Source organism: Vombatus ursinus, unplaced genomic scaffold (genome assembly GCF_900497805.2).
Source record: "Vombatus ursinus unplaced genomic scaffold, bare-nosed wombat genome assembly UNPS02003292.1, whole genome shotgun sequence".
NCBI lineage: Eukaryota > Metazoa > Chordata > Mammalia > Diprotodontia > Vombatidae > Vombatus > Vombatus ursinus.
Window position 1 is genome coordinate 12,814,392 of NW_020943070.1, and position 26,337 is coordinate 12,840,728.

At 37.5% G+C, this 26,337-nt stretch overlaps 1 protein-coding gene across 3 annotated transcripts in view; it reads left to right on the forward strand.

The window, feature by feature from the left end:
* The window catches only part of RAB3IP (RAB3A interacting protein), a 50,172-nt gene that overhangs the window by 6,979 nt on the left and 16,856 nt on the right, over positions 1-26,337 (forward strand). For all 3 annotated transcript variants that reach the window (XR_003570106.1, XM_027873236.1, XM_027873249.1), the window contains exons 2-4: positions 14,255-14,524; positions 14,924-15,182; positions 25,982-26,077. Coding sequence is in view for 2 of the 3 variants with exons in the window: in XM_027873236.1 (XP_027729037.1) it covers positions 14,280-14,524; positions 14,924-15,182; positions 25,982-26,077 (600 nt within the window). In the remaining variant the exon portion in view is untranslated. The remainder of the gene's footprint in view (positions 1-14,254; positions 14,525-14,923; positions 15,183-25,981; positions 26,078-26,337) is intronic.

Genomic DNA, 26,337 nt, shown 5'->3' on the forward strand with positions numbered 1-26,337 from the left:
TATGTGAAATTTCTTTGTAAAGTATAAAACACTATGCAGGGATTAAGTGTAGTGTGAGAAGAGTGATTCACACTCTTCCTACTCAAATTAATGTAAGCAGCAAAATGCTTTATGCTCAGAAATCTTTATTCGGTGAGAATGACTCTGAGTTACAGAATCAGTCAAATTTGTAAACTAAGTGTGAACATTACCCAGACACCTCTATTGAATCATTCAATCACAGATGTAAAATGAGTGCCAAGAAGTGAAGGGCTTCAAGCCTTAGGGTGAAGTGTATTGGGATTAGCTGAAAGAATTGTACAAACTTCTGGGCTTACATCAGAGAACAAGATAATACAAGTCCAATGCAGCAACAACTTTGAGAATTAAGCTTTGGGAACACTTTGAGGGGTCAGACCTTTGCACCTTTAACCAGAGGTCAGTGGTGGGGGGGGCAGGGAGTGGTAAGAGAGGGAGGATTGAATTTCTTGCCCCCTCTTTGACCAGGTCATCAAAGAGAGTGGACTAGTAACAAATAAGGCATCTAACAGGATGCTGAGCCAGGACAAACTAGGTCTGTGCTTAGGTAAAGCATCTGCAGAGTATGACCTCTTGGGGAGGAGAGAAGTTCAACTGCTCCACAAGGGCTGTGACCCTTGGGGCTCAGCAGAGAACTACACACACCTCAGGAAGACTTTCAGAGACTCTGGGAAGGGAGAAAAGAACTTCCATCCAGCCAGTGACTGTGAGGTACCCTTTTAACCATGAGTGGTCTCTAAGCTTCAGCCCACCTTCCCTTGGGCTCTCTTTGATTTTGTGGGAGAGTATGTCACAGACTTGTGAGACAGAATTTTTGGTACAAGCTATTTTTTTTTTTTTTACGTTGCCACCTAGCTACTCCTAGCTGTTATCTTCAGGCTTATAAATTTAAGCATAGTAGAAACAACGAAATTCAACATAGAAATATAAATTAATACTGTAATGAAAGTATTCTTTATTCTGAAATGAAGAATGGATTTGGAAAACAAATGCTAAAAGGACCCATAGGATGATAAAAAAGACAAATGAGGTAAGGTAATTGCACTTTGACCTATCGAGAAAATATTGATGTTTGAGGTGTGTTTTGGAGGTGCCTCTTTGTCAGATGCAGGCATATCAGAAGTGCTGTGGGAAAGAGCTAACAAAGAGCATTTAAATGATAAATATGTGGGAACTGACCTGTGATTTCACTTGTGTGGGGGACTCTGGCTGTAGAAGTTCCCACTGAAACTTCTCTGAAAGTTAAGAGTTTTACAGAGTGTTTTGGAGCTCTGAGGGCTTGAATGTCTTGTCCAGAGACACACAGCCATGAGGTGTTGACAGATGAAATTTGATGAAATTTGAACTTGGAGGTCATCTTGCTTGCTCCTGTGCTGTGTATGAGGTTTCTCCGTTATGCAGTTTAATAAACAAAGAATAATCATAAGTATACCTGAAATTACAAATGCTTTCAGAATATTTTAGCTTTGAAAAAGAAGTTACATTGCAATCAGAAGCTGTGGATGGCTCTCTTCAGCTCTCGTGGGCTCTGTTGATCTGGGTGTCTGCATCAAATTAGATATCAGTATGGCTGCCAGCTTGCCTTACTGGACCGGGTAAGAAATGGGACAAGTCAAAGTTCCTGGGCTGAGCAGTGGTGGGATCAGACCATGAGTAGCCCCTGTACTTCCAGCGGGTGAGATGGAGAGACCCAGTATTTTTGTTTTATTTTTTTAAGGGCAGCAACAACAAAATACTCATATCCTGTAATCTAAAACATCCTTCCTTTGATTTTTCTAAACACTCAAGCTATTGTATCACCTTCTTGTTATACCACCTTTACTACCAAATTCCTAGAAAGAATGATTTATACCTGGGTTCACTTCATTGTTCGTTTACTCCCTCCTCATCCTTTTACAATTTGGCTTCCATTCCTACTGCTCTACTGAAACTGTTCTTTTCTAAGATACTAAGGATCTCCTAATCATGGCATTTAGAAGTGAAATTGGCCTTATAGTTATGGTAGGATGGTAGAATTAAGATTGGAAATGAATTTAGAGGTCATTGAGACGTAAGATCATGGATATAAGGTTAGCATTTATACAGTGCTTTATTTAAGGTTTGTAAAGTGCTTTACAAGCGTCTCATTTTATTCTCACAAGGATCCTGGGAGGATTCTCAAAACAACACTGTGAAGTAGGTGCTGTTATTATCCCCATTTTACAGGTGAGGAAACCTAGGCACACAAGTTGAGAGACTTGCCCAGGGTCACAAGCTAGTAAATGAGATCAGATTTGAATTCAAGTCTTCCTGACTCCATGACCAGGACCTTATCTTCCATACCATGTAGCTGCGTCATATGGAGCTGGAAGGGACCAGAGAGATCATTTAGCTCAGTTGAAGAAACTGAGGCCTAAAGAGGAGAAATGGTTTACCCAAGATCACATAGGGAGTAAGCTGGAATTTGAATCCAGGTCTGTGTTCTTTCTACTATGCTGCACTTCCTCTTGTGACTTAGGTTTCCATGGAAGGTTAAAATGTATAAAACGTTTCCTCACAACAGTCTTAAGCAGGTAAAGCAAGGATCAAGAGGCTCATTTTACAGATGAGGAAATAGGTCCAGAGTGTTCAGTGATATGATCAGAGTCACACAATGAGTGGGTGATGCAGCTGGGACAGGACCCCAGACCCTCTGGTCTGACTGCCTCATGTACAGATGAGGAGATTGAGAGGAAGATGGATCATAGCTGGGATTTAATTTGGCTCTGCCAAAGCTGCCTTCTCCTTTCATCATGCCAAAGGTGTTTTCTCTGTCCTTTGATCATCCGTGATATTTCTCAAGCATCTGACACGTGAATAGGACGAAGGAAAGAAGTATTTGTGCAAAACGCTGTGCCAGGACTAGTGATATAAATGAAGAAGAAAGGCAGCTGTGCTCAGGGCATAGGAGTGCTTCCTTTCCAAGTCACATGGAAGCCAAGCCCCCTGTGGTCCTTCTGGTGCACTGACAGAGTGCGCGGTGATGCATGGTAAGACTGCATAGATTTCGAATGCTGCACCACTTAACAGTGCCGGGGACTTTGGTGAGGATTTTCTTTTCTGATTCTTCGTTATCTGTGATTGCAGAGAGTAGTATGAGGGCCAGAGCTTCTCTATATTTTCTCCTGGCTTAGAAAGGGGGAGGGGAGAGAGGAGGTGGCACTGCTCTTCAGAACTCCTGGGCTCAGGAACTGGGTTTGTCACAGTTGGGGTTTGGGGGGAGGTGGTGGTGGTTTGACCTTCCCAGTACCTGCCTGTCCCTGTCCGTTTTTCTTGATACTTCCTGTTTTTTTGACTTCAGTAACACTCCACTCTGCTGGTTCTCTGGTCTCTGGTCATTTGTTTCTTGTTACCTCCTCCAGGAAGTCCCCTGATGCTCTGTGCTCAGCTCTCTTTTCTCTCTCCACTGTTACCTTCGGTGATCGTGGTGGGTCCCCATAGGTTCATTTTTCACCAATGTACATAGAATTATCAAATCTATATCTGTAGCTCTTATCTTTTCTTCCCAAAAGTTTGCTCAGCATTTCTACCCGATTTTCCCACTAGTACTTCAAACTTAGCAGGTCTCAAACTGAACTTATCACCATCTCTCCCTTAACTTGCCCCTCCTCTTTTAGAACATTTTTGTTATGAAACTGACAATCAACAAGCATGAACAAAGGACAGAAAAAAAAAAGATTGGGTACGAACCACAAATCTGTTATCTATAGCTTTTTTTTTTAGTAACATATTTAACATCATGGTATCTATGACTCTTTCTGAACCCTTGTACTGCATGCTTCTATAAATTTAAAAAAAAAACTTTTGTTAATGCTGTTTTCTTTTTTCCTTCTCCCCCACCAACTTCATTTAAGGGAATCCCCTCTTATTAGTATTCCCAGGTTTCTTTGCATCTGCCCCTTTCCTTCTTAGAGCATGATAATGTCTCATTACATTTATATACCATAATTTGTTCAACAATTCCCCAATTGTCAGGTACCCACTTTGCTCTGAAGAATATGCACATTGGAGAAGGAAATGGCAAACTGCTCCAGGATCTTTGCCAAGAAAACCACATAGACAGGATGGTCCATGGGTTCACGAAGAGTCAGACATGACTGAACAACCAAACAGTGATGACACCAGATGTGCAATTTAGTGAATTCTTGGGTATGGTTTCAAATTGCTTTCCAGAGTTGGTTGGAACCCTTCATAGCTTCACCAGCAGTGCATTAGTGTTCCTGAGTTCCCACAGCCCCTGCAACAATTAGTTTCCTTTTTTTATTGTCTTTGTCAACGTGCTGGGTATGAGGTAGAACCTCAGATTGTTTTAATATGCATTTCTCTTATTAGTAATTTGGACCATTTTTTAATGTGGCTGTTGATAGCTTGCATTTCCTCTTTTGTAAACCTCTTGTTTCTTTTGAAAATTTATCTATTGGAGAATGATTCTTGTTCTAATCTGTTTTATTCTATATATCTTGGATGTCAGACGTTGATCAGAGAAATTTGTTGCAAGGATTTCCTTCCTAGTCAACTCTTTGATTTTGGTTATACAAAAGTATTTCAGTTTTGTGTGATCGCAATTATTCATTTTAATTTTTTTTGTCTTGGTTAAATAAGCTTTTTTTTTTTTTAAAGGCAGTTGGGGTTAAGTGACTTGCCCAGGGTCACACAGCTAGTAAGTGTCAAGTGTTTGGTCTGAGGCCAGATTTGAACTCAGGTCTTTCTGACTTCAGGGCTGGTGCTTTATCAACTTTGCCACCTAGCTGCCCCAAATAAACTTTTTGAGAGTAAGGATTGTTTCAATGATTATATTTGTAGCACCAATGTTCAGCATAGTACCTGGTATATAGTAGGCACTTAAGAAATGAGTATTGATTTATTTTTATCCCATGTTTGTTTAGAAACTTAGCCTGGGATATCATTAACTGGGGGGCTGGCTATGTACCTTGATACAAGTTGGAGCTGAGATCCTCCTGGCTTGCGTGCCGTTCACTGGAGATCACTCTGGTTTCAGGTCTTCTTGGTAGGACCCTAACCAGAACAATGTGCAGGCTTTGGTCGTTATGCAGTCTAGGCCATATGGAGGAGTTGACTGGTGTTTCCTGTTGGCTTTATTATTCATTGCTTCATCTGCTGTTCTTTTACATCTTTGATGAGGACTTTTTTAGGAGAGCTAGGTTCATCTGTAGCCTTTCATGTCACCATCTTTGCTGGAAGTCCCACAGATTTTTACTTTATATACAGTGTATCAGAAATGTGGCCAATGCAACTATTATCCATATTTATTTTAAGTAAGTGTTGCTTTGCCAGTTGATACCACGAGCCATGTAATTTAAATGTGAAGTGGCAGCAAAGTGGAAATGGGAATAAAGATGGAAGGGCAAGAGAAAAATTGGAGAAAAAGACACAGAAGGAAGAAAGGGAAGTACTGGTAAGTTTACTTGGCCACAGAGCTCAGTCTAAGTTTCTCATTTGAAAAATAAGTTGAAGATGATAAAGCATAAGAGAGTTGTTTTTGGACGATAATCTTCATTTGTGTGAGGAAGACCACTACTTTTTTAACAACATTTTTTAAAACCTTTTCTTATATCCCCTTTCTGGTTACTTTAGTATAGGATGTATAAAAATCTGTTTTTATAAAAGTAAAAGAAAAAAACTTAAATTCTTTTTAAATATTAAATAATTTACATAAATAAGTGTATGAAAAATTTAAAAAACATTTTGAGTTAAAGCACATAAATGTTATTATATATTTGGATTTGTTACACTAGTTATATAACCTTTTGAGAAGTTATGTAAGCAAATCCTAACAGGTCATTCATTCACCAACTCTGGTTCACTTTCTTGTCACTGTTCCTTGACACTTGGTACAAGTGTCAATCAAGTGTTAAAGATTTGGTTAAAAAATCACTCATGAATAGTTACTGTTAGATGCTCAGTATTTCATAATGCTAAAATATAAGACTAAAGTAGAACTATCTGAGAAATATTTGCTGATGAACTTCAAAAGAAAGTTATGCAACAAATTAAGCATTTATTAAGCACGTACTAAGTGCTAGGCATTTAGGCACTGTGCTGGATGCTGGACATGCAAAGAACAGAAATGATACAGCCCCTGTCTTCAGAAAACTTTCTTATTTAAAAAAATTGGTTTTCTCAACTTAAACACCAAATAAAATGGGTATTTGCATATACATTGTAGAACAAAAAAAGAAGGTTGCATTTGAAACTACTTATCTTTGTCATGGACAGCTTGCTTTTATTTTTAAGTGTATAATTTTAACCGATAGCTTTCAAAGCTGTTCTGCTTGTCTGTGCTAATTTCTGGCCTCCAAAAAGTTGCCTCAGTGATACTCTTAACTTTTTTCCTTCTTTGTTGTCTTACGCCTTTCCCCCATGAATTCCCACTCCATTGGAGGGAATGACAAATACTCAGTCAAGCAAAACAGATTCCCATATTGGCTCTGTCTGAAAATGTATGTTTTTTACTCTATCTTGAATCCATCACCTGTCTGTCAAGAGGTAGATAACATGTTAGAATCATAATTGGTTATTGTATTGATCAGAGTTCTCAAGTCTTTCGAAGTTGTTTCAAAGTGTGCCTATTTTCTCATAACCCTTCTAACAGTTGTCATTTTATATTTTTATCTCTTTCAAATCTTATGGTTCTGAGATAGAAACTCAGAATTGCTTTAATTTGCATTTTCTCTGATTATTAGTGAATTAGTGAATTTAAAATTAGTGAATTTTAAAAAATGCTTATTGATAGCTTGGATATTTTTTCCTTTGAAAAGTATCTATTAATATCTTTAATCATTTATCTAGCATGGAATAACTCTTGTTCTTATATATTTTAATTAGTTCCTTACATTTCTTGTATATGAGACCTTTATCAGAGAAACTTGCTGCAAAGCTTTTTTTCCTAGTTATCTATTTCCCCTCCAATTTTAACTACCTTGGTTTTGTTTGTGCAGAAACTTATAACCAGAATTGCCTATTTTGTCTTCTGTGATCTCCTTTATCTTTTGTTTTATCATAAACTTTTTTTCCCCTACTCATAGACTCAAAAGTAATTTTTCCCTGGCTCCTCTAATTTGTTTAGGATACCATATTTTATATCTAGGTTACATATCCATTTGGACCTTACATTGATGTATAGGTAGTAAGACCAGGTTGCTTTGAAGTTTAAGTAGCTTATATTTTATTGACTTTTGAAGTATAATAGTCTAGACCAGGCCTCAGACTGCCCAGGACCAAATTTGGGAGCCCTGTCACAAAGATTAAGAAAAAAAAAGTTCATCAAAATCAGCTAACATCAGCTATTTCTGACAGTCTATGAAATATACCCATAGGACCCCCCCCCCCCCACCCCAAACCTCATCAAGGAAGGGAGAGGAGTTAATTTTCTCAACATCTCTTAGGAGCTAAGCTTGGCCATTAGAATTAACTAGCATTGATTCATTGTATTGTTTTACCTTTTTTTACATTGATGCACTTATTGCATATGTGATCTCTTGGTTCTGTTACTTCACTCAGTATAAGTTCATATAAGTCTTCCTGTATTTCTCAGAATTCTTTATATATATTTTTTCTTACAATGCAATAAATATACTCAAGATATTCCTATGTAATTTCATAAAAAACAAAATAAAATAATTTCATATTTATTAGAATAAACATTTAGAATTCTAAGAAAAATATCTGTATTACATTAACTTATTTTAATTTGGATTAGCTTAAATATTGGTTTGAATTTTTTAAAGACAATTTAAAGGTTTACTTTGTTTTGTGATAGTGGTTATATTAGTACAATATGGAAAAAAATATCCCTCAAGTATTCATGATGCTCCTAGGTTTTAGAGATAGAGGTGAGTCTAGAGATGATTTTGCCTAATTTTCTAAAATTACAGATGAGAAAAACAGGTTCATAGAGGTAGAAGTGATTTACCAAAGTCATAGAGGTAATAATGGTGGAGCAAAGGCTAGAACCAAGTTCTTCTTACTCCCAAGTTGTTGCTCTTTTCATTATAAAATGATCTCATGTAACCTGTTGCTTTGGAGATGGATCATTTTCCTTTGATTTTATAGTTTAATTAACTTGTGATGATTGAAAAATTATCTTATTTTGATTTTGGATATGGCTATACCATTACTATGGAAAATTATTATAATACATTTATCAAAATAATTGCTTTAACATGCATATTATATACCTTTCTAAAACTGAAGAATTTGTAGATTGTGAATACGATGTGCTTTGAGAGTACATTAAATAAGTGTACTTTTTGTAAGAAAAGTTCATAAGATTATCACTCTGAAAGGAACCTACCCCATCTAATCTAATCCTCTCATTTTTATAGATGAGGAAACTGAGGCTTATAGAGATTAACAAAGGTCATACAGGTAGTAAACATTAGGGCTAGGTAGGATCAGAACCCAGGTTCTCTGATTCCACAGTCAGTGCTATTTACCAGTCTTAACATGTATTCTTTCTTATGTAGAGTTCCTGAATTTGCTTTAATTCATGTCCCTAATCCAAGGCTTTTTGATTTTAAAGAAAGAAACATTTTTTTCCCCAAATGATTACCTTGTAGGGGCAGCTGGGTGGCTCAGTGGATAGAGCTCCGGCCTTGGAGTCAGGAGGACCTGAGTTCAAATATAACCTCAGACACTTGACACTTACTAGCTGTGTGACTCTGGGCAAGTCACTTAACCCCATTGCCTAGAAAAAAAGAAAAAAAGAAAAAAGATTAAATTTCATTTAAGGTATCTTTGCCATTTTTAATTTGGAAAAACACATCCATATCAAAACAATAGTGATTACTCTGAAACTTATTGAATGTTTTCTTTCTTTAATCTGTAGAATTAAAGCATCAAAATTGTGTGAAATTCGTCCATTGGTGGCACAGATGTCACCTGGAAGTGTGGTCTGGTAGAAAGTGTACTGTGTTTTGAGTTTGGAGGCTTGGTTCTTTTTATAGGATCATAGAATTTAAGCTGGAAAGGACTTTAGAACTCTTTGCCTTAATTTGCAGAGGCAGAAAGTGGTATACAAAAAGGTCAGATGCCTTGTTTGAGATCATGTATCTGGGGTATGAGTCACCTTCATCAGAGTCACCCCCTAAATAAGGGGGATGGATGGACTAGAGGATCCAACTCTGAAATTCCCTGATTTTCTGAAATAGGTTTACTAATGAACACCTCTTCAGTTACAGAAATGGAAGGAAAATTTCACATCTAGGGATCAGGAATAATTCTTCTTAAAATATTACATTATTCCATGTATTCTTGTGTGGTAAGTATGCTTTATGGCCTCTAAAGAAGAAACTAGATTATATGAAGTGAATAAACTGAGTCCTTGTGGAGTCATTTTGAGACTGTGGCAGGGCAATTTAGATTATGTGAACTGCCATTCTCTTGCTTATTTATCCACTCTGAAGGGTCCCCATAATCCCCTATATCTGCATAGAAAGCATGGAGGCACCTTCTCATATCTCTGGTGCCAGGTTTGGTCCTATAATTTCCTTTCTTTTCTTTTTTTTAAAACTAATGTGAGCATTTCCCAAATTCATTCAGAAAAGGAATCTTCACTAGGAACAGCTTGGGTTGTTTTGTGTGTGTGTGTGTGTGTGTGTGTGTGTGTGTGTGTGTTTTGGTGAGACAGTCGGGGTTAAGTGTCAAGTGTCTGAGGTCAGATTTGAACTCAGGTCCTCCTTACTCCAAGGCTGGAGCTCTATCCACTGCACCACCTAGCTGTCCCCTGCTTCTAATTTTTTTCCATTTTACTTTTTTTAGTGTCATCATCACTGTACCATATGTGGTTTCCCCTTCCTCCTCCACCTACTTCCCCACCACCCCCATATATCTATCCGTTTAGAGCTTATTGTGGTATATGGTGTGAAATAACTGATTTAAACCAAATTTTGGCCCCCCTGCTCTCCAATTTTCCTAGCAGTCTTTTTTTTTTTTGGCTAGGCAGTGGGGTTAGTTGATTTGCCCAGGGTCATACAGCTAGTAAGTGTTATGTGTTTGAGGCCAGATTTGAACTCAGGTCCTCCTGAATCCAGGCTAGTGGTCTATCTACTGCGTCACCTAGCTGCCCCCTAGCAGTCCTTGTTGAAGAGGACTTAACATCCTTACTCAGATATTGGGCTGTGCTGCTATCTCTTTGCTTCTGGATCTGATTTACTTAATCTGTTCCACTGATCAACATTCTATTTTTTTAGTAGTACCAAATAGTTTTAATAATGACTGTTTTATAGTATAACTTTACTTCAAAACACTACTGATATTACCAGGCTCCCATCCTTTCCATGACCTCTTGTTCCTCCAGAGGAGTATTATTTTTTCTCTTCTTAAGACCATCTTTTGAATACTTGGCTTGTTATGGCACTGAATCTATAAGTAATTTTATTGTCATGTGTATTACATCGGTATGCCCCAGCCATGAAGAAACTCTCTTTAATTATTTAAGTCTGTCTTTTTGTGAAAGGTATTTTGTAGTTGTCTTCATATAATTCTTGTGTGAATCTTGGTAGCTAGACTCCCAGATAGTTTTTGTAGTTATTTTGTTTGGAATTTATTTTTCTATCTTTTCCTGCAACAGGATTTAGTGACTGTCTATCAAAGTTGAGGGGCATAGAGCAGTTCAACATAGGAGACTTGGTGGCCACTACCACGTTTCCTGAAGTCAGAAGAAGGGGCAGACTTAAGGGAAAATATAGTAACTTGGTTTTGGATGTGTTGAGTTTGCAGGGAAGGGGAGGAAAAATGTAAAATGATGGAGGGAATAGCAGAGTCAAGTCAAGGTTATTAAAATGTTTAGGAGATTTGGTCATATTTCTTGTCAGCAAGGAAGGAACGAGTAAAAGGAATTGGGGAAAAAAATCTGCTGGAGGGATTATTACAGTGAAAGGTGGTTTTGTTGTACTGGCTAGAGCTGGGGCCTTGGAGTCGGAAAGAGTTGACTTTTTATCAACTCATTGACCTGACAGGCTAGTTCAGGAACCATGGGGGCATATCACTTTAGTTCGGTATTATATCCCTCCCTTGATGAGGCAAGAAAAACAAAACCCATTACAAATATTAAAGGTGATGCAAAATAAATTTCTGCATTAGGTGTGTCCAGTAGCAAAATAAAGAGAAGAAAATATGCTTCAGTGTGCCATCTGAGTTCATTGCTTTTCTCTCTGGAGGTGGATAGCATGTTTCATCATGAGTCCTCTGAAATTGTGCGTGGTCATTGTGTTGATCAGAATTACACATCTTTCAAAGTTGATTATCTCTAAAATGTTGTTATTGTATAAATTGTTCTGGTTCTTCTCAGTTCACTTTGCATCATTTTGTACAAGTCTTCCCAGACTTTTCTGAAACCATCTCTTTCATCTTTTCTTACAGCACAATAGTATTCCATTATATTCATATACCATAACTTACTTGGCCATTCCCAATTGATATATGCCCAGGGTTTGGTACAGTGCCTGGCACATAGTAGATGCTCAATAAATGTCTATTGACTGACTGACTGACTGAAATAGGAATACAAAGCAATTTACCACAATGAATTAAACCAGCTTCACAAAATAGGTTGAAGTTTAGAATGGATACTTTTCTGAATTAGGAAGAATAATGTTGTGGTAAATTTTTGGGAGAAAAATTATCAGAACAGTTCACAGCATAGGGTTGTACATATAGTATATGCTCTAAAAATGGTGGTCAATTTGGATTGATCAGTGATAATGCCAGTAGTGCACTGACAGGGGATTTTGTAGATACATACAGTTTCAAAATAAATGACCTGATTCCTTCTCATAACATTTTAAGTACAGTGAGAAAACCATGGAGGTTTTTGTTTTGTTTCCCTTTCCAGGGCAGAAGAAAGCAGTTCTGGACTGGATTTAAGAAAAGAAACCCATTTTCTGAAGGGTCATGGGAATGGTCTGATAGAACTCCACTAAGTCTTTCATGAAAGGACAATAGGAGATGAATTAGGACATTAATTTGAAACAGGTGGTACTCAAACCTCCTGGTGTATGTGAACTTTAGAGTGATTGTATATTGGACAGCTATAGCCAAACCTCCCATGACCCATATCCATGATTCTATGGTTAGAGTTGGGAAGCTCTAAATCAGTGGTATCACAATTGATTTAGAAAAACCACACATTAACGTTATTTGTGTTGTGTTGTATTGTATTTTTATTTATTTTGTTAAACATTTCCCAATTGCTTTTAATCTGGTTCCCAGCTAGGCAAGTTTGACATTTCGGCTTTGACTACTCGTAATGTATTAGCTAGTATCAGGGGAGGTCAGGGAACTTAGTCTTGCCCATAATTTATCCCAGTAGGGCCTTCACCAATGTTTGGAGCTGCAAGGAGTATTATTAGAACTTGTAGTGAAATCATAAAACCCTGTCTCTTATTAAGGGGTCCCTGTGTTGAGCTCCAACAAGACTTGAAAGATAGAGCTGTGTATTGGCCATGATAGCCATCTTCAGGTATTTGAAGGGCTGTATTGGGAACGACTTGTTCTGATTGGCCGCAGATAGCTGAGCAGTGGGTGGAAGATGTAAAGAGGCTAACATAGGCTGGATGAGGAAAGTCGTCTTACCAGACTTATCTAAAAGTGAAATGGGCTACCTTAGGAGGCAGAGGGTTCTTCTGCACTTGAGGTGAAAGCTTCTTGTTGAGAATGTTTCAGAGGGAATTCTCAGTGAGAACCCAGTTGAATTGTGGCCTTTGAGATTCCTAACTCAGTATAGTTGGGGTCTTTTCTTTCACACAGTATGTGATACTCTTTCCTCTTTGCTCAAGTAATCTGTTTCTCATACGAGTATATTCATTCCCTTTAACCCTTTTCCTGTTTGTTCTAGTGCTTGCCTTATTTGGGGGAATAGGAGACTGAGGTGGGTAAAGTTTGTCCTATGCACCCTTGCTTACTTCCTTTGACCTTCTTTACTCCTTGTAAAATGAGGGGATTGGATTGTTCTAGGAGCCATTCCATTTCTAACATCCTATGATATCCTAATAAAATACGTTTGATACACACTGGAAGGGACCGCAGGAGCTACCTAGTTCAACCTCCTTATTTTGTCAGTGAGGAAACAAAGGCCTAGGAGATTAAGTGACTTGTCCAAGGTCACACAAGTGTTAAGTGTCCTAGTGGGATTTAATCACAGGTGTTCTGATTCCAGAGCCATTGAGTTCTTTTTTCACCATGTGTTGCAGGCTCATCGTGAAGAACTAGGAAAACTTAGGTTTGATTTCATGGTAACAAGAACTTATTGTTTGTGTAATGAAAGTAAAAAACAAAACAGCAACCTTTTACTCAAGCTTCTCTGTTCTTAATTTATGCAAATATTGTGACTTTTCATGTTGGGGATGCATAAGGCTATTTAAAAGCAAAAAACAGGTTCACAAAATGAGTGTAGTATAAATAAGAATTTATGGTAGTTTCTCTACATTTTGTATCTTGGACTACTATGAATTGTTCAGAAATGCAACATTCAACCCAAAATGAATTAATGAACTAATTTGTTTTTCATTGTTGAAGGAAGATAATTAGTATTTTATAGTTCTTCTTATTAAATTTGATTTATTTTTGAGACACTGGAATGAGTTACTTGGGAAATTCTCCTGTCTACCCTTTTCTGATTTTGGTTCTTCTTTCCTGCTATTGCATGTTTACTGCATATTGGTATGCTTATATGAGGAACCTTTGTTGAACCTTAATGTAAAAACACAATGTTACCACTGTAGCCTTGGGAAGCAAGAATCTTAAATTTGTTGAATAGCAATGCTATTATTTTTTACTTTGGATCTTTACATGAAAAACTTGGGATACACTCTTTAGTTCTCAGAAAACTTAAAAAGTTTTGGTTTTGGGCAGCAGTTTTATTTTGCAGATGGAGAAACATTGCACAATAGTTTAATTGACTTGGCAAGGTCATATATTATAGCAAAGCCAGAATTAGTATTCTGCTTGTATCTCTCTGTTTACTCCATTAACTTATTTGTATTCAGTTTAGTAGGAAAATGTACTACCATCTCTTTCAGGTTGTTGTTGCTTCAAAAGATAAGAAATCTTGCCTTTTTTTTTCTATTTTTCATACTTAAATATTAAGCCATTATCTATTTGTTCTTATTTGTTTGATCTTTATAATTTTATCCAGGTAAAAATGTGTGGATTTATCTTAATGCTAACTACCTGCTTCTTCTCTTTTTTTTTTTTTTAGGGTGTTATATAATGAGGCTTTTACTATGGCTAATGACCCCTTGGAAGGTTTCCATGAAGTAAACTTGGCTTCTCCTACTTCACCAGATCTTCTTAGTGTGTATGAGCCAGCAACTCAGGAGCAAACTACCTCACCAAGTGTTATCTACCGGCCATATCCTCTGTGCGCAACACCTGTTCAGCCCAACACCTTAAATGTTTCTGACCTTCCTACACAACCTGTTTATTCGTCTCCCAGACATTTAAATTGTGGAGAAATATCGGGTATTAGGTAGGTAAATAAGAATACTTTTATTTGAACTTTTATCAAATACAAGGACAGTCTTGAGATATTACATTTTAGATTTGCATTTTCTAAAGCATTACTGTGAAGCTTAGATAGAAAATTGGACCACCTACTCAGAAACCCACAAATTAAAATCCATACCATACTGTATTTTTACTTACTTTGTTAAACATTTTCCAATTATATTTTAATCAGATTATGTAGCAGACTTTAACCTACTTCTGATCTAAAGAACAGAGAATTATCTGTGTAACTTTTATAAAGTCACATGTAAATATGTTAGCCGAATTCTAGTGTTACTGTGTTTTACGTGGTCAAAATACGAGGACATGTTGTTTTTGTGTGTTAAATTGTGTATTTAAAATTGTACTTTTTCCTTTACAGCATCCATATTGCAGACTCATTACCTTGTTCCACCTCTGGAGTCACAGCTGGTTTAACTAAACTGCCATCCAGAAAGGATAGCAACAGTGCCGAGAGAGAATTTTTACAGGATGCTACAATAACAGAGATTTCTGATGGCAATGATGATTTTTTTGGATTGAGTACTGACAGTCTGTCTCGTTTACGGAGCCCATCTGTTCTAGAAGTGAGGGAAAAGGGTTATGAAAGATTAAAAGAAGAACTTGCAAAAGCTCAGAGGGTAAGGAAAAAAAAATCTATCCTTTTTTCTTTGATACGACACTCTCAGTTATTCATGTTGATGAGCAGGGGACAATGTGGTAGATCTTTCACAAAGAAAAGTCAATATAGTCTTGTACTTACTCATTTTCTTTGTACTTGGTAGGCAGTGTTTGGGAGAACTTCAGACTAGCTTGATGTCGGACCTGGATGTTACAGAGAGATTACTCCCACTTGATTGATTGAGTAAATATTCATGTGATATGGATTTAGTCGGTCAGAAAATTGTAGGAATTGTTCAGTCTTAGTTCTTTAGATCTGCAGTGTTTTTAAAATTTGTAATATTTTCAGTGTTCAGACTGATTTGAATTTTCTAGAATTTGAGCATGGCAACTTTTCCTTAATAATCTGCTTCCATTTCCTTTTACTATTTAAGATTTCTTCTGTGTTACGAGTAAACATTTTGTTCCTAAATTGGTGTCCATATTATGTGATGATGTGAGATTTCAATAGATTGTCTCCCTAGTTTTTATTCTTGATCAGATTTAACAGTGCTGCTATACTTTGTCCATTTTGCAGTTCTCCATTTAGTAGTTTCTTTCCTAATGGACGTTAATTTCTTTTACTTTGATTTTAGATTTTTTTCCTACATTTATTTCAAAAATGTGTGAGATAGTTGTGTTTGCTACTTTCTGGAATGGTAGAAAGAACACTGGACTGAGAGTCTGAATTCTGTTCCTGACTTTGCTATTAATGAATTGTATGATGTTGGTAAAAAAGTCACTGAAGCTCTGAGCACTAGGCTGCTTCTCACACTGTCAGTTATGGACAGGTTTTGATCTCTGTCATAGAAGGGAGGTCCTGTACTGCTTAGATCAGGGGTTCTTCATCTCAAGTCAGTCCATCATTTAGGTCCATCTACCCACTTCGGTTGGAGATGATAAAGTAGTGAGATTACTAGTCGCAAATGTTGAATCCTTTCATAGCTAATATAATCATGTTCTTGTCCATAGAATTTATAACCTTTATCACTAGTCTTACCTAACTCGATTTCTTAAATACGGGGATGCAGGGAGCATTTTGTAAAACTATAAAATCATAGCCTCCTAGGGTTGGAAGGTACTTCAGAGGTATTCTAGTCCAACCTGTTATCTGATTGAAAAAAAAATTATACCTACTCTATATCCTGTTTTTTTCTCTGGACTTAAACATGCTTTTAATAGTAACATTTTTATGTTAATACTTTTTAAAGTTTGTGCTTCACATATTTGAACCTCACTGCAATGCTTTGAGGTAAGAATTATTATTCTCAAATAAAACTTAATTTAAGGAAACAAGATTATTATCACAATTTTGCAAACAAGGAAACTGACTCTGTAAGGTTAACTGTCTTGCCCCTGGTCATCCCAGGGGCCCAAGTGTCAGGTGGGATTTGAATGTTGATCTTCCTGCCTCCATGCCCAGGGCTCTTCACTGTGCCACTCTGTTTTCCTTCAACCTTTCATTCTCCTCATGAGCCTTCTTGGGACACACTCAGATTTCTCGGTGTTCTACTTAAAAGGCGTCTCAGATCATAGCACACGATTATAGATTTATCTGGTCAGAGCAGAATTCATTAGCATTTTTACATCCCTTATTCTGCATACTCTTTTTCTTTTGATGTGGGACGAGATTGTAATAGCTTTTTTTGCCTATTGCATAACATTGTGAAATAATACTGAGTTTGTACTATACTAAATCCTCCAGGTCTTTTTTGAATGAACTGTTGTCTCTTAGTACCTCCTCTATCCTCCTTGTGTGGTTGATTTTTTTTAAACTCAGCTGTAATACTTAATTTACATTTGTCCTAATTACCATTCATCTTCTTAGATTTAGCCCATCATTATAGACTATCAAGATGTTTTTGGATCCTGCTTCTGTCATCCAATCTCATAATTATCTCCCACCCCCACCTTTGTGTCATCTGCATTTTTGATAAGCATACTCTCTGTACCTTCATCTAAGCCACTGATAAAAATGTACAGAACACAGAACTGATCTCAATTGCATTCGACTTCTAGTTTGGCATGAATCCATTTATTAATTGCTACTTTTTGGATGTGATCATACAAACATTTATGATACCAGTTAATTATAACATCAGCTGGTCTGTCCATCTTGTCTACAAGGGTATGATTAGAGTCCTTGTCAGATGCTTTGCTAAGTTACAGGTATACTATGTCTATGGCATCTCCTTGATCTAACCACGTCCAGAAAAAAGATTTGTTTGATATACCCTTTTAATGATGAGTCTGTGGTCAACTTACTGTTTTTGTTCTATCTTTCCAGTCTGTGTATTACTCTCTTTGATCAAGAAAGTGGAGGCAAAAAAAAAAAGTTGAGGCGCTATGTTCTCTCTCTCCAGTATGTTACCATTGTCCCATCTACCAAAACTGCTGCTTTGTTCTGTTCTTCTGTTCCTTCCCTGATCTTCCCAGTAACCTTTCCAGTAACCTGAACTCTTTGAGTTGTGTTTAATGGTCTCGGATCATTCTGAATATGACCCATCCTCACACTGTACTCAGAGGTCCGTGCAGCTCTTTGATGTTTATTGTCAGTTATCTGCCACCTCTGTCTAGGAGCCTTTCATTCTTGCACCTTAAACCATTTCATATACAATCTTAACTAGTTTGTTTATTTTTCAAGACTTTCTAATCTGAAAACATCACCCACGCTCTTAAAATCTTTTCTTTCTTGCTCTGGGTCCCTGATCAATGGATAACAACTGAGGTTGCATAAGTAAAAATAAAATAATACACATTATTTTATTTTTCCCCCTTTTCTGACAGGGAAATATATTCATATCACTAATTTAAAGCATGAAGAGCAAGAACTATAACCTTTTATTCAACCAATAATAAAAAAACTAAGGTATATTTTTAAATGACCAGCTAAGGTAGAAACAAATCTTTATTGAATGCTTGTTGTATGTAAGATACTATGCTAGGTCAGTGTTAGTTGTGGGATAGATAAAAATAAACAAAAGACACTGTTTTTATCCTGCTGTAATATAACTATTGCATTAGTAGGACAAAGGGAAAGAGAACAGGAAGGAGAAGGTGAAAAAAGGAAAATGCTGGGATGAGAGGAAAAAAACTCAGGAAATAGCACAAAACAGAAAAAGGAAGCTGTCGGAGACAGGAATAGGCCACACTCAGAAGGACGTGTAGTAAGAGGCCAAACAGTTCCTGCGCCCTAAATTTGAGATGAAAATGACCATACTTACTTTTCCTATACAATTTCCTCTGCCCATGTTTGGAAGATCGCATTCCATCCCATCTACTCTAGCATATCGCCCACTCCATCATCACTGCTCGCTCATTTACCTTGAGTCTTGTCTTGTCTACTGGTTACTTCCCTACTGCCTGTCAACATGCCCATGCTTCCCTCTTCCTCAGAAATCACTCACTTGATTTGTCTATTACCTCTAGCTCTTGTCCCATATCTGTTCTACCCTTTGTGGCTAAACTTCTTGAGAAGGCTTTTAAAAAGAGAAAAAATCTACTTCCCTTCTCAACTCTTTTTAACTCTATGTTCTGCTTCTGACCTCATTATTCCACTAAAACTACTCTCTCCAAAGTTCAGTCCTCATCCTTCGTGACCTCTCTCCAGCCTTTGACACTGTCCATTACCCTCATCTTGATACCTGGTTTATGGGTTTTCCTTAGGGAGAAAGCGACAAGGGAAGACCCTCGTCCCCCTGGTCCCAGTGCTGATTTGTTGTGGGACTTGGTACCTAACTGAGCCCAGAGCAGGGAAGGGAGAGGACAACCCCTACCTCAGCCTCTGGAGCCAAGGAGATCAGTGTTGCTACACAAATACCAACCCATCTCAGTCTGGTTTCTCACCTGAAGAGTGAGAAGGAGATTCTCGGTGATCCCGGGTTCTTAATTCCTGTGGAGACAACTCTGACATACTTTGAGGAACTCTGTAGTAATCAGGTTCCCTTTGAGAAGGGGGGCTTGATTTTCTTTTCCTTTCCTCTCCCCCTTTCCTTGTTATTTTGGATTGGGGAAAGTAAGTACCAAGACAGGTAGTTAATCTATCAGGACTTAATGAAATGATATTTATTTGTACATATTTAGAAGCATCAAAGAATGATTATTCTTTGAATGTTTATGAACTGTGCCACCTCACTGGGAAAGGCATTCAAAAAGGATAATGCTGAACTTTCCTGAATCACTGGAGAGCTCTCCAGAAGTTAGATCTTTGAACTTTGACTAACACCCTCCAGTAGGTTTACTGAGGACAGTAACTATTAAACTGAGGGCAAAGTGTCAGGGTGGGAATCTACTGGTTAATGAAATTGGGAATGAGAACCCCCTGGGTAGAGGCTCATGGACAGTAGTAGTAAATACCCTTAGCCCTTGAGGGCTATTTCAAGAACTCTGAGGGAGGAAGTATACAACTTCCTCCTGAGGATCCAACCTGCTAAAGTTGGTGAGTGCTGAGCCAGCACAGAGCCTTTGCTTCAGTGATTTTCAGCAAAAATAAGTAAATTTAGTGGATGGATAGATTTGGGAGGAAGGAGATTAGATAAATATGAGTTCTTTTGGTGCTTTAGAATTTGTTCAGAGCCATTTTTTACAGGTATTTGGAGGGGTTTGGGGGAGAGCTCAAGCAAGTCACTGCTTTTACTCTGCCATCTTGACCTTTTTTTTAGTTTTTTGTTTTTGTTGAGGCAATCAGGGTTAAGTGACTTGCCCAGGGTCACACAACTATTGAGTGTCAAGTGTCTGAGGCTGGATTTGAACTCAGGTCCTCCTGACTCCAAGGCAGGAGCTCCATCCACTGTGTCACTTAGCTGCCCCTAATATAAATTCTTTTGGGACATGTGAAGTTTGGAATACTTAAGAGATATTCAAGTGGAGGTGTCCAGTTGGCAGTTAGTAAGGTAGAAGTGAGCTTCGGAGAGATCAGGGTTGTGTACATATATTTGGGTGTAGTCACCTTCATTTTTACTTGTACATTTACTTGTATATATCATGCCTGTTACAGAACATGTCTTGAGTAGTAGGGTAGAGATTTGGACACCATTTACTTCTTATGCCAATTAAAATCCCTGGTATGTGTACGAGTAACACAATTCAGCATAGCACCTGTTTGGTTATTTCAGAATGGAAGCTGGGAATAAATGACTTTTGAAAAATAAATTATTGGAAAAAATGCATTGAAGCACAAATCTTCTTGGGACATTTAGGGTAAATTGATCTTTTTTTCTAATATTGATGAAAATGTTAGGGACTGTGTTGGTTTTGCACGTTAAATTATACCCATCCATATTGGGTGATATCCAGAGGAGAGTGTAGAGTAAAAACTATCTTCCGTTGTTCTTGTGACATTAAAAAACTTGGGGGAAAGGTAAAGAGGGACTGTTCTTTTATTATCTGCCATTTAATTGCTTCAATTTTAACCAACATGGAATTTATATAGAAGTCACCAGTATTGCTCATTAGACAACTTTGAATAGCTTTTATTAGTGGGACATTGTGGTACAGTGGGATAAGTGCTGGCTCTGGAGTCACGAGAGGGAGCGTCATATCCTGTCTCTCACACTTACTGCCAATGTGATGTCTCCTGAGCCATGCAGGTTCAGGGGAAGTATTTGAGGATAGACAGGTCTTCTTACTTACATTGTATAAATTCCCCCTGACCTTCCTCTTTCCCTTCCAGAGAGCTACCTTTTATTAACGAAAATTTTTTTTAATAAGAGTAATAAGAAAAAAAAATCAAGGTCTTCCATCTTCCATTTGTTCAGAGTAGCAAGAGGAGATCTTGTCATATCTCTCTTCTTTGGGAGACAGCTTTCTCTTTATAATTTACAAGATTTAGTTTCAGGTGTTTGGGTGGTGTTCTTTCCATTTACATTGTTGTAATCATTATGCATATTGTTTTTCTGGCTTTGGTTACTTAACTTTGCATCAGATCATTCTTCTTTTTATTTATCATATTCATTGTTTCTTATAATATGATAATATTCCATATCATTCATGTATCACAATTTATTTAACCTTTCCACAATTGATGAGAACCTACTTTGCAGTTCTTTGCTACCACAAAAAGACTTGTATAAATATTTTCATATATATGGAACCCAGGTCAAAGGCTCTTTATTTGCATAATTCCAAGTTGCTTTTTTAGAATGGTTGTACTCATTTAAGGTTCCATCAACAGTGCATTAGCGTACCTGTCTTTCAACAACCCTTTCAGCATTGACTGAAGGTCATGACATTGGTATGCAAGTGTGCATGTTTAAAGATTTCTGTTGGGTTCCACATTGAGATACTCCCTCTTTTTTGGGGGGGGGCATAAAGTACCTATTACTAGGAACATGTTTTGAAAAAGATAAAATGAATAGCAGCTCTCTCTGAAGTCATCCTGCCTTTGATATACTGAGGATATTCTTAATAAGATATATTTAACCTTTTCTTAAATATTTCCTAACAAGTGAGCACTTGATATCTTACATATAGAATCAATGTTGAAGTGCTTCTTTTGGGATAAGGCACTATTACTGGTTTTTATAACTTAGAAACAAAAAAAAATTCCTGAAATGAATTTTAAAGTATTTTTCCTCATTATTTGTGACAAACTGTAAGTGCCCCCATTTAACAGTGAAACTGGTACATGCTTCCTCTGGGCTGTCACATTTAACAGACAAGGGAACTGAGGCAGGCGGAGTACAGGTGACTTGCCCAAGGTCACATAGCTAGTAAGTGTCCAAGGTCAGATTGGAGCTCAGATTTTGTAGATTCCTTAGTCTAGCACTCTGTGCCCTAGTTGGGTGTCACAACATTGATTCAGGTTCCCTGCACGATGATGTAGGTTACCTAAATGCATTATTTCTACCTTTGTAGTCAACAAAATTTAAATGGCCATAATTAATGAATTATTAGCAGTGACCATAGGCATCCTGGAACATGTGTTCTTTATGAGATGGTGCATTTCAGTGGCTCTGTGGGCTTATGGAGGTGGGCACTCTCTGCAGTCATGCCTATTTCAAAGCATGTATGTATGCCTTCGGATCCCTTGTGGCATCTCCCCACCCCACCCCCACCCTCCATTTCTTACTGTTCAGTCATTCAGCTGTGTCAGACTCTTCATGACCTGGTGGACCATACTGTCCATGTAATTTTCTTGGCAAAGATACTGGAGAGGTTTGCCATTTCCTTCCCCAGTGGATTAAGACAAACAGAGGTTAAGTGACTTGCCCAGGGTCACACAGCTAATAAGTGTTTGAGGCTGGATTTGAACTCAGGTCTTCCTGATGCCAGGCCCAGCATTCTTTACGCTGAGCCATCTAGCTGCCTCTATTTCCCCCCATATCCCACAGATCTTCTGTAGAGGATCTGCCCAAGGTACTGGAGCTCCTTCTGTAGGTCTTTTAATATTTTGCAGGTGTCAGTGCAACACAAGAGCTATATGCTCATTATCCAGTATTAGAGCTTGAATCAATGTTGAGTATCCCAGCAGAAAGACCTTTGTTCAAATCTCTGCTTTGTTCTCCTCATGATTTTTGTGACCTCAAGGCACTAACCTTGGCTTCTTCATCATTTGCAAAATGATGGAGTTGAATTAGACGACTGTTGAGGTCCCTGCCAGCTTTAAATCTACAGGAAACTTGCCTTCAGACATTAACTCTGCTCCTTACTGCTTTTGTGACATGCGCCTTTCCTTGGCTCTTTTGGGTTATTTGTAATTTTGAAGAGTTGGGCGTTACCTTATTTACAATCAGAGTATTCTCTGTTAGAGTCCAGAGAGCTTGAGGTACTTGGCCAAAGAGGAGCCAGCATTTGAGCCTGGCTCCTGTGGTTCCACTACATGGCCATTTACTTATTAATAGCATCACCTGAAGCCTAAGTGGTATGCAAGGGTGACTCTGGTTGGGGCAGTGTCAAAGGAGAGTGTGGCTTCTTCATGGGACCTAAGGCAGTCTCCTCTTCTTTTTCAGTTCTGGTTCCTCAGGGATGATCTGTTGGTTTCCTGTGTCCAAGATGCACATATTGCTTGACTGTATTCCACAGTGGTTGTTTTTACATTATTTTTCTTTTATAAAACAGTATTCTTTGTTGTGAGGAACCACAATACAGGCTTTTAAATTTGGGAAAGTTGGAAGACCTGAGTATCCAAAGTTTCTTTTCAGTAAGGGCAGCTATTTTTATTGTGTTCTTTATTAGTTAAAGGTCTGGTTAAATAAAATTATTTATAACATTTCTTTTATCTGTAATATGCTTAAGATATAAAAGTTCACAGCACACTTAATGAAATTTGTTGCACAAGCACCCTTTGAGAAGCACTTTTCTTGAGGCTTCGTGTCCAGCTGCTTGTATCTGAACAACAGGAATTTCCATTGTTTCTTCTGTGTAGATGAGTAGGCCCATCTCTTGAACATCTCTGGATTTCATTAGAAGAGAATTTTTTCTTTAACTGTTAACATGTTCAGTGTGGTTAGGAGAATGTTGTATGCAAATAGAATTTAGAGAAAGAACTTTGCCGTCAAACAGGAATCTTTTTTTTTTTTTTGGACTTTGCACAGAATGTCAGTTTTAGCAGATGATTGAACAAAATCCTTTTATTTGTTACATCTGGCATAGTCTTATGTGATTTTAATGTACACATAGGAGATGCCTTGTCTGACAAGAGCCTTTAAGACTCCATTTTGCCCTGAGGTAAACGATTTTTCAAAATTCAATAAACATAGTGGGATCTTACATTCTCTACTGCTCTTATTCAGTTATGTGATTATAAAGATATAGAAAATTGACTTTAAAATGCTTATCTATTACCTTCTCATATTGCCACGGAGATATCATTCTCATAAAAATAGGAGGAAGAAGAAATGTTGTTTAATGGTTGCCCGTGTCATTTAGGTCACTGGTTTTGTTCTATTTGTTGTTTGAGATCCCTTTATGCCTTTTAAAATTGTGTTGTCCTCACTATAGATTGTGTGTGTGTGTGTGTGTGTGTGTATTTGATTAGTTCTTGATCCTTTTCCTGGCTAATCTTCTGTGCTATGATCCTATTCTGGCAGGAGCACATATGACTTCTGCTGTGCATGAAGGTTCTACTCTTTTTGTCCCATTATACACTTGGGCAATTCTATTTAATGTTGAATTTCATTTACATGTACTTTAAAAATAAGTGGCTTAGGTATACCTCATGCCAACCTTATAGACTTGTTTTTTCATTTTTTTCATATGATAATGGTGTTCTTATCATTCTGACATCATCCTCTAAAGTTTTTTTTGCAAATGAATTTATTCTATTATGTGTGAATTGCCTTTGACTTTTCTGCTTGATATGGGGATGAAATGTTTGCTGGCTAACTCAGTTTTCCAAGGTCTCTTTTCCAACCGCCTTGTTGTGATGAGTGTTCTGTGGTATTTAAACTTCTCAAGGATATAGTAATAGAATCAGAGTCTTTACTTTTCTCCTTTTCATGTTTCCTGGAGTTGACTTTGTCTTTGTCAGGTGATTTTTTGGTGCAACTTTAGTTGAATGCAGTGTCATCTTCTCACCTTTTGTCCTTTCTTCCAATTTTTTTTTTAACTTTTGGCTGTGGTCAGTCAGCTAGCATTTATTAAGTGCCTACTGTGTGCCAGGCACTATGCTAAGTGTGGTCCTGATGACACACAACTGTTTCTTGTTATGACTGTTGTGTCTTTAATCATTTCCTGTCGTAATTATAGGACTCTTGATTTTATGATAATGTTTGTGCTCTCAGTCTATTACCAGGGTGTTTTCCAGTTTTCTTCCTGAAGAAATATTCTCGGTATATAGGATTTGGCTTCTGAGTTGGCTGCGAGTCTTTGACCTGTTTTATTTCTTATTCCCCAAACATACTTTCCAATATAGTTTTCATCATTCTCCTTTATGTCTACTGTCTACTTTCATTTTGAAGTCACTGAGTGTCAAACTATATAGTGAATTAGTTTGGAGACTCTTGCTAAGTTATTTAAATTAACAATCATCTCTTGAGCACCCCTTATAACCAGCCATTGTGTTAGGTCTGGGGGGGATACATATAAAGACAAAAATGAAATGGCTTGGCTTCCTGGAGCTTATGTTCTATCAGGGGAGACAATGTGTATGTATATAAATGTATACAAACATACTGTATGCAAAATAAATGCGAGGTAGCTTTGAGTGGAAAGGCATAGTTTTCAGGATTTCTCTACTGCTTTAATTAGTGCTGTAGATATCATACAAGCTGCTTTAATAAAAGTGGTCTATTTGTATATACTCACCACCAGGAGTACTCTAAAGCCAAATAACTAATATCCTATTTAATGGTGTTTCTTATTTCCTTTGAACACATAATAAATCTGTCTTCAACCTTTCTGTTTAAAATGCATTGTATTTATAGCTTCTGATTTCATTTATAATGAGACTGTACATCAATATGGATGTAATTCAGTTCATTAAGGAGTGTGGTTTGTTGTCTTGTGCACCTCCCTTTTCCTTCTGCCCCTACTCGTTACCCAGGAGCCAACCAGATTCGAGCCACAAACCCTACTCTGGATTTAGTTTGGTCTTTGGATAAATGTCATGGAGTCTGCTCACCAGTTCCACGCGTGAAATCTTTTCAGCTTTAGAGAACTCGCCAAAACTTGTGCTCGGATATTAAAACGTTTGAGAAGCCTCAGTGGGATTCACCTCCACATTGTAAAGAGGTGCAGCATAGAGCTTCAGTGGAAACAATGAGGAAAAAAGTCAGGATTTTATAAGATTATCTTATGTTCAATTTCACTTGTAAGCATACTAAACTCATATTTTTCATAGGAACTGAAACTAAAAGATGAAGAATGTGAGAGGCTTTCAAAAGTCCGAGATCAGCTGGGACAAGAATTAGAAGAACTCACAGCTAGTCTGTTTGAGGTTAGCCACTTTTTAGTTATTCTGTAAAAGAAAATGTATATTTTTTTGGTTGTGATGTATTTATTGATAGAAATTTTTGAGGAGGTAAATGTTAATAATTTACAATGATGAGTAATTTTTTATCATGTAACCTGGTACCTTTCTACACTTCCCAAGATTTGTAGTTCCATCTGGGTATACTCTCTCCATAGCTGCAAGTCACCATCCTTAGATGCATATGTAGACTATAATGAGTTGCTGTGGCCAAAAAATCCATCACC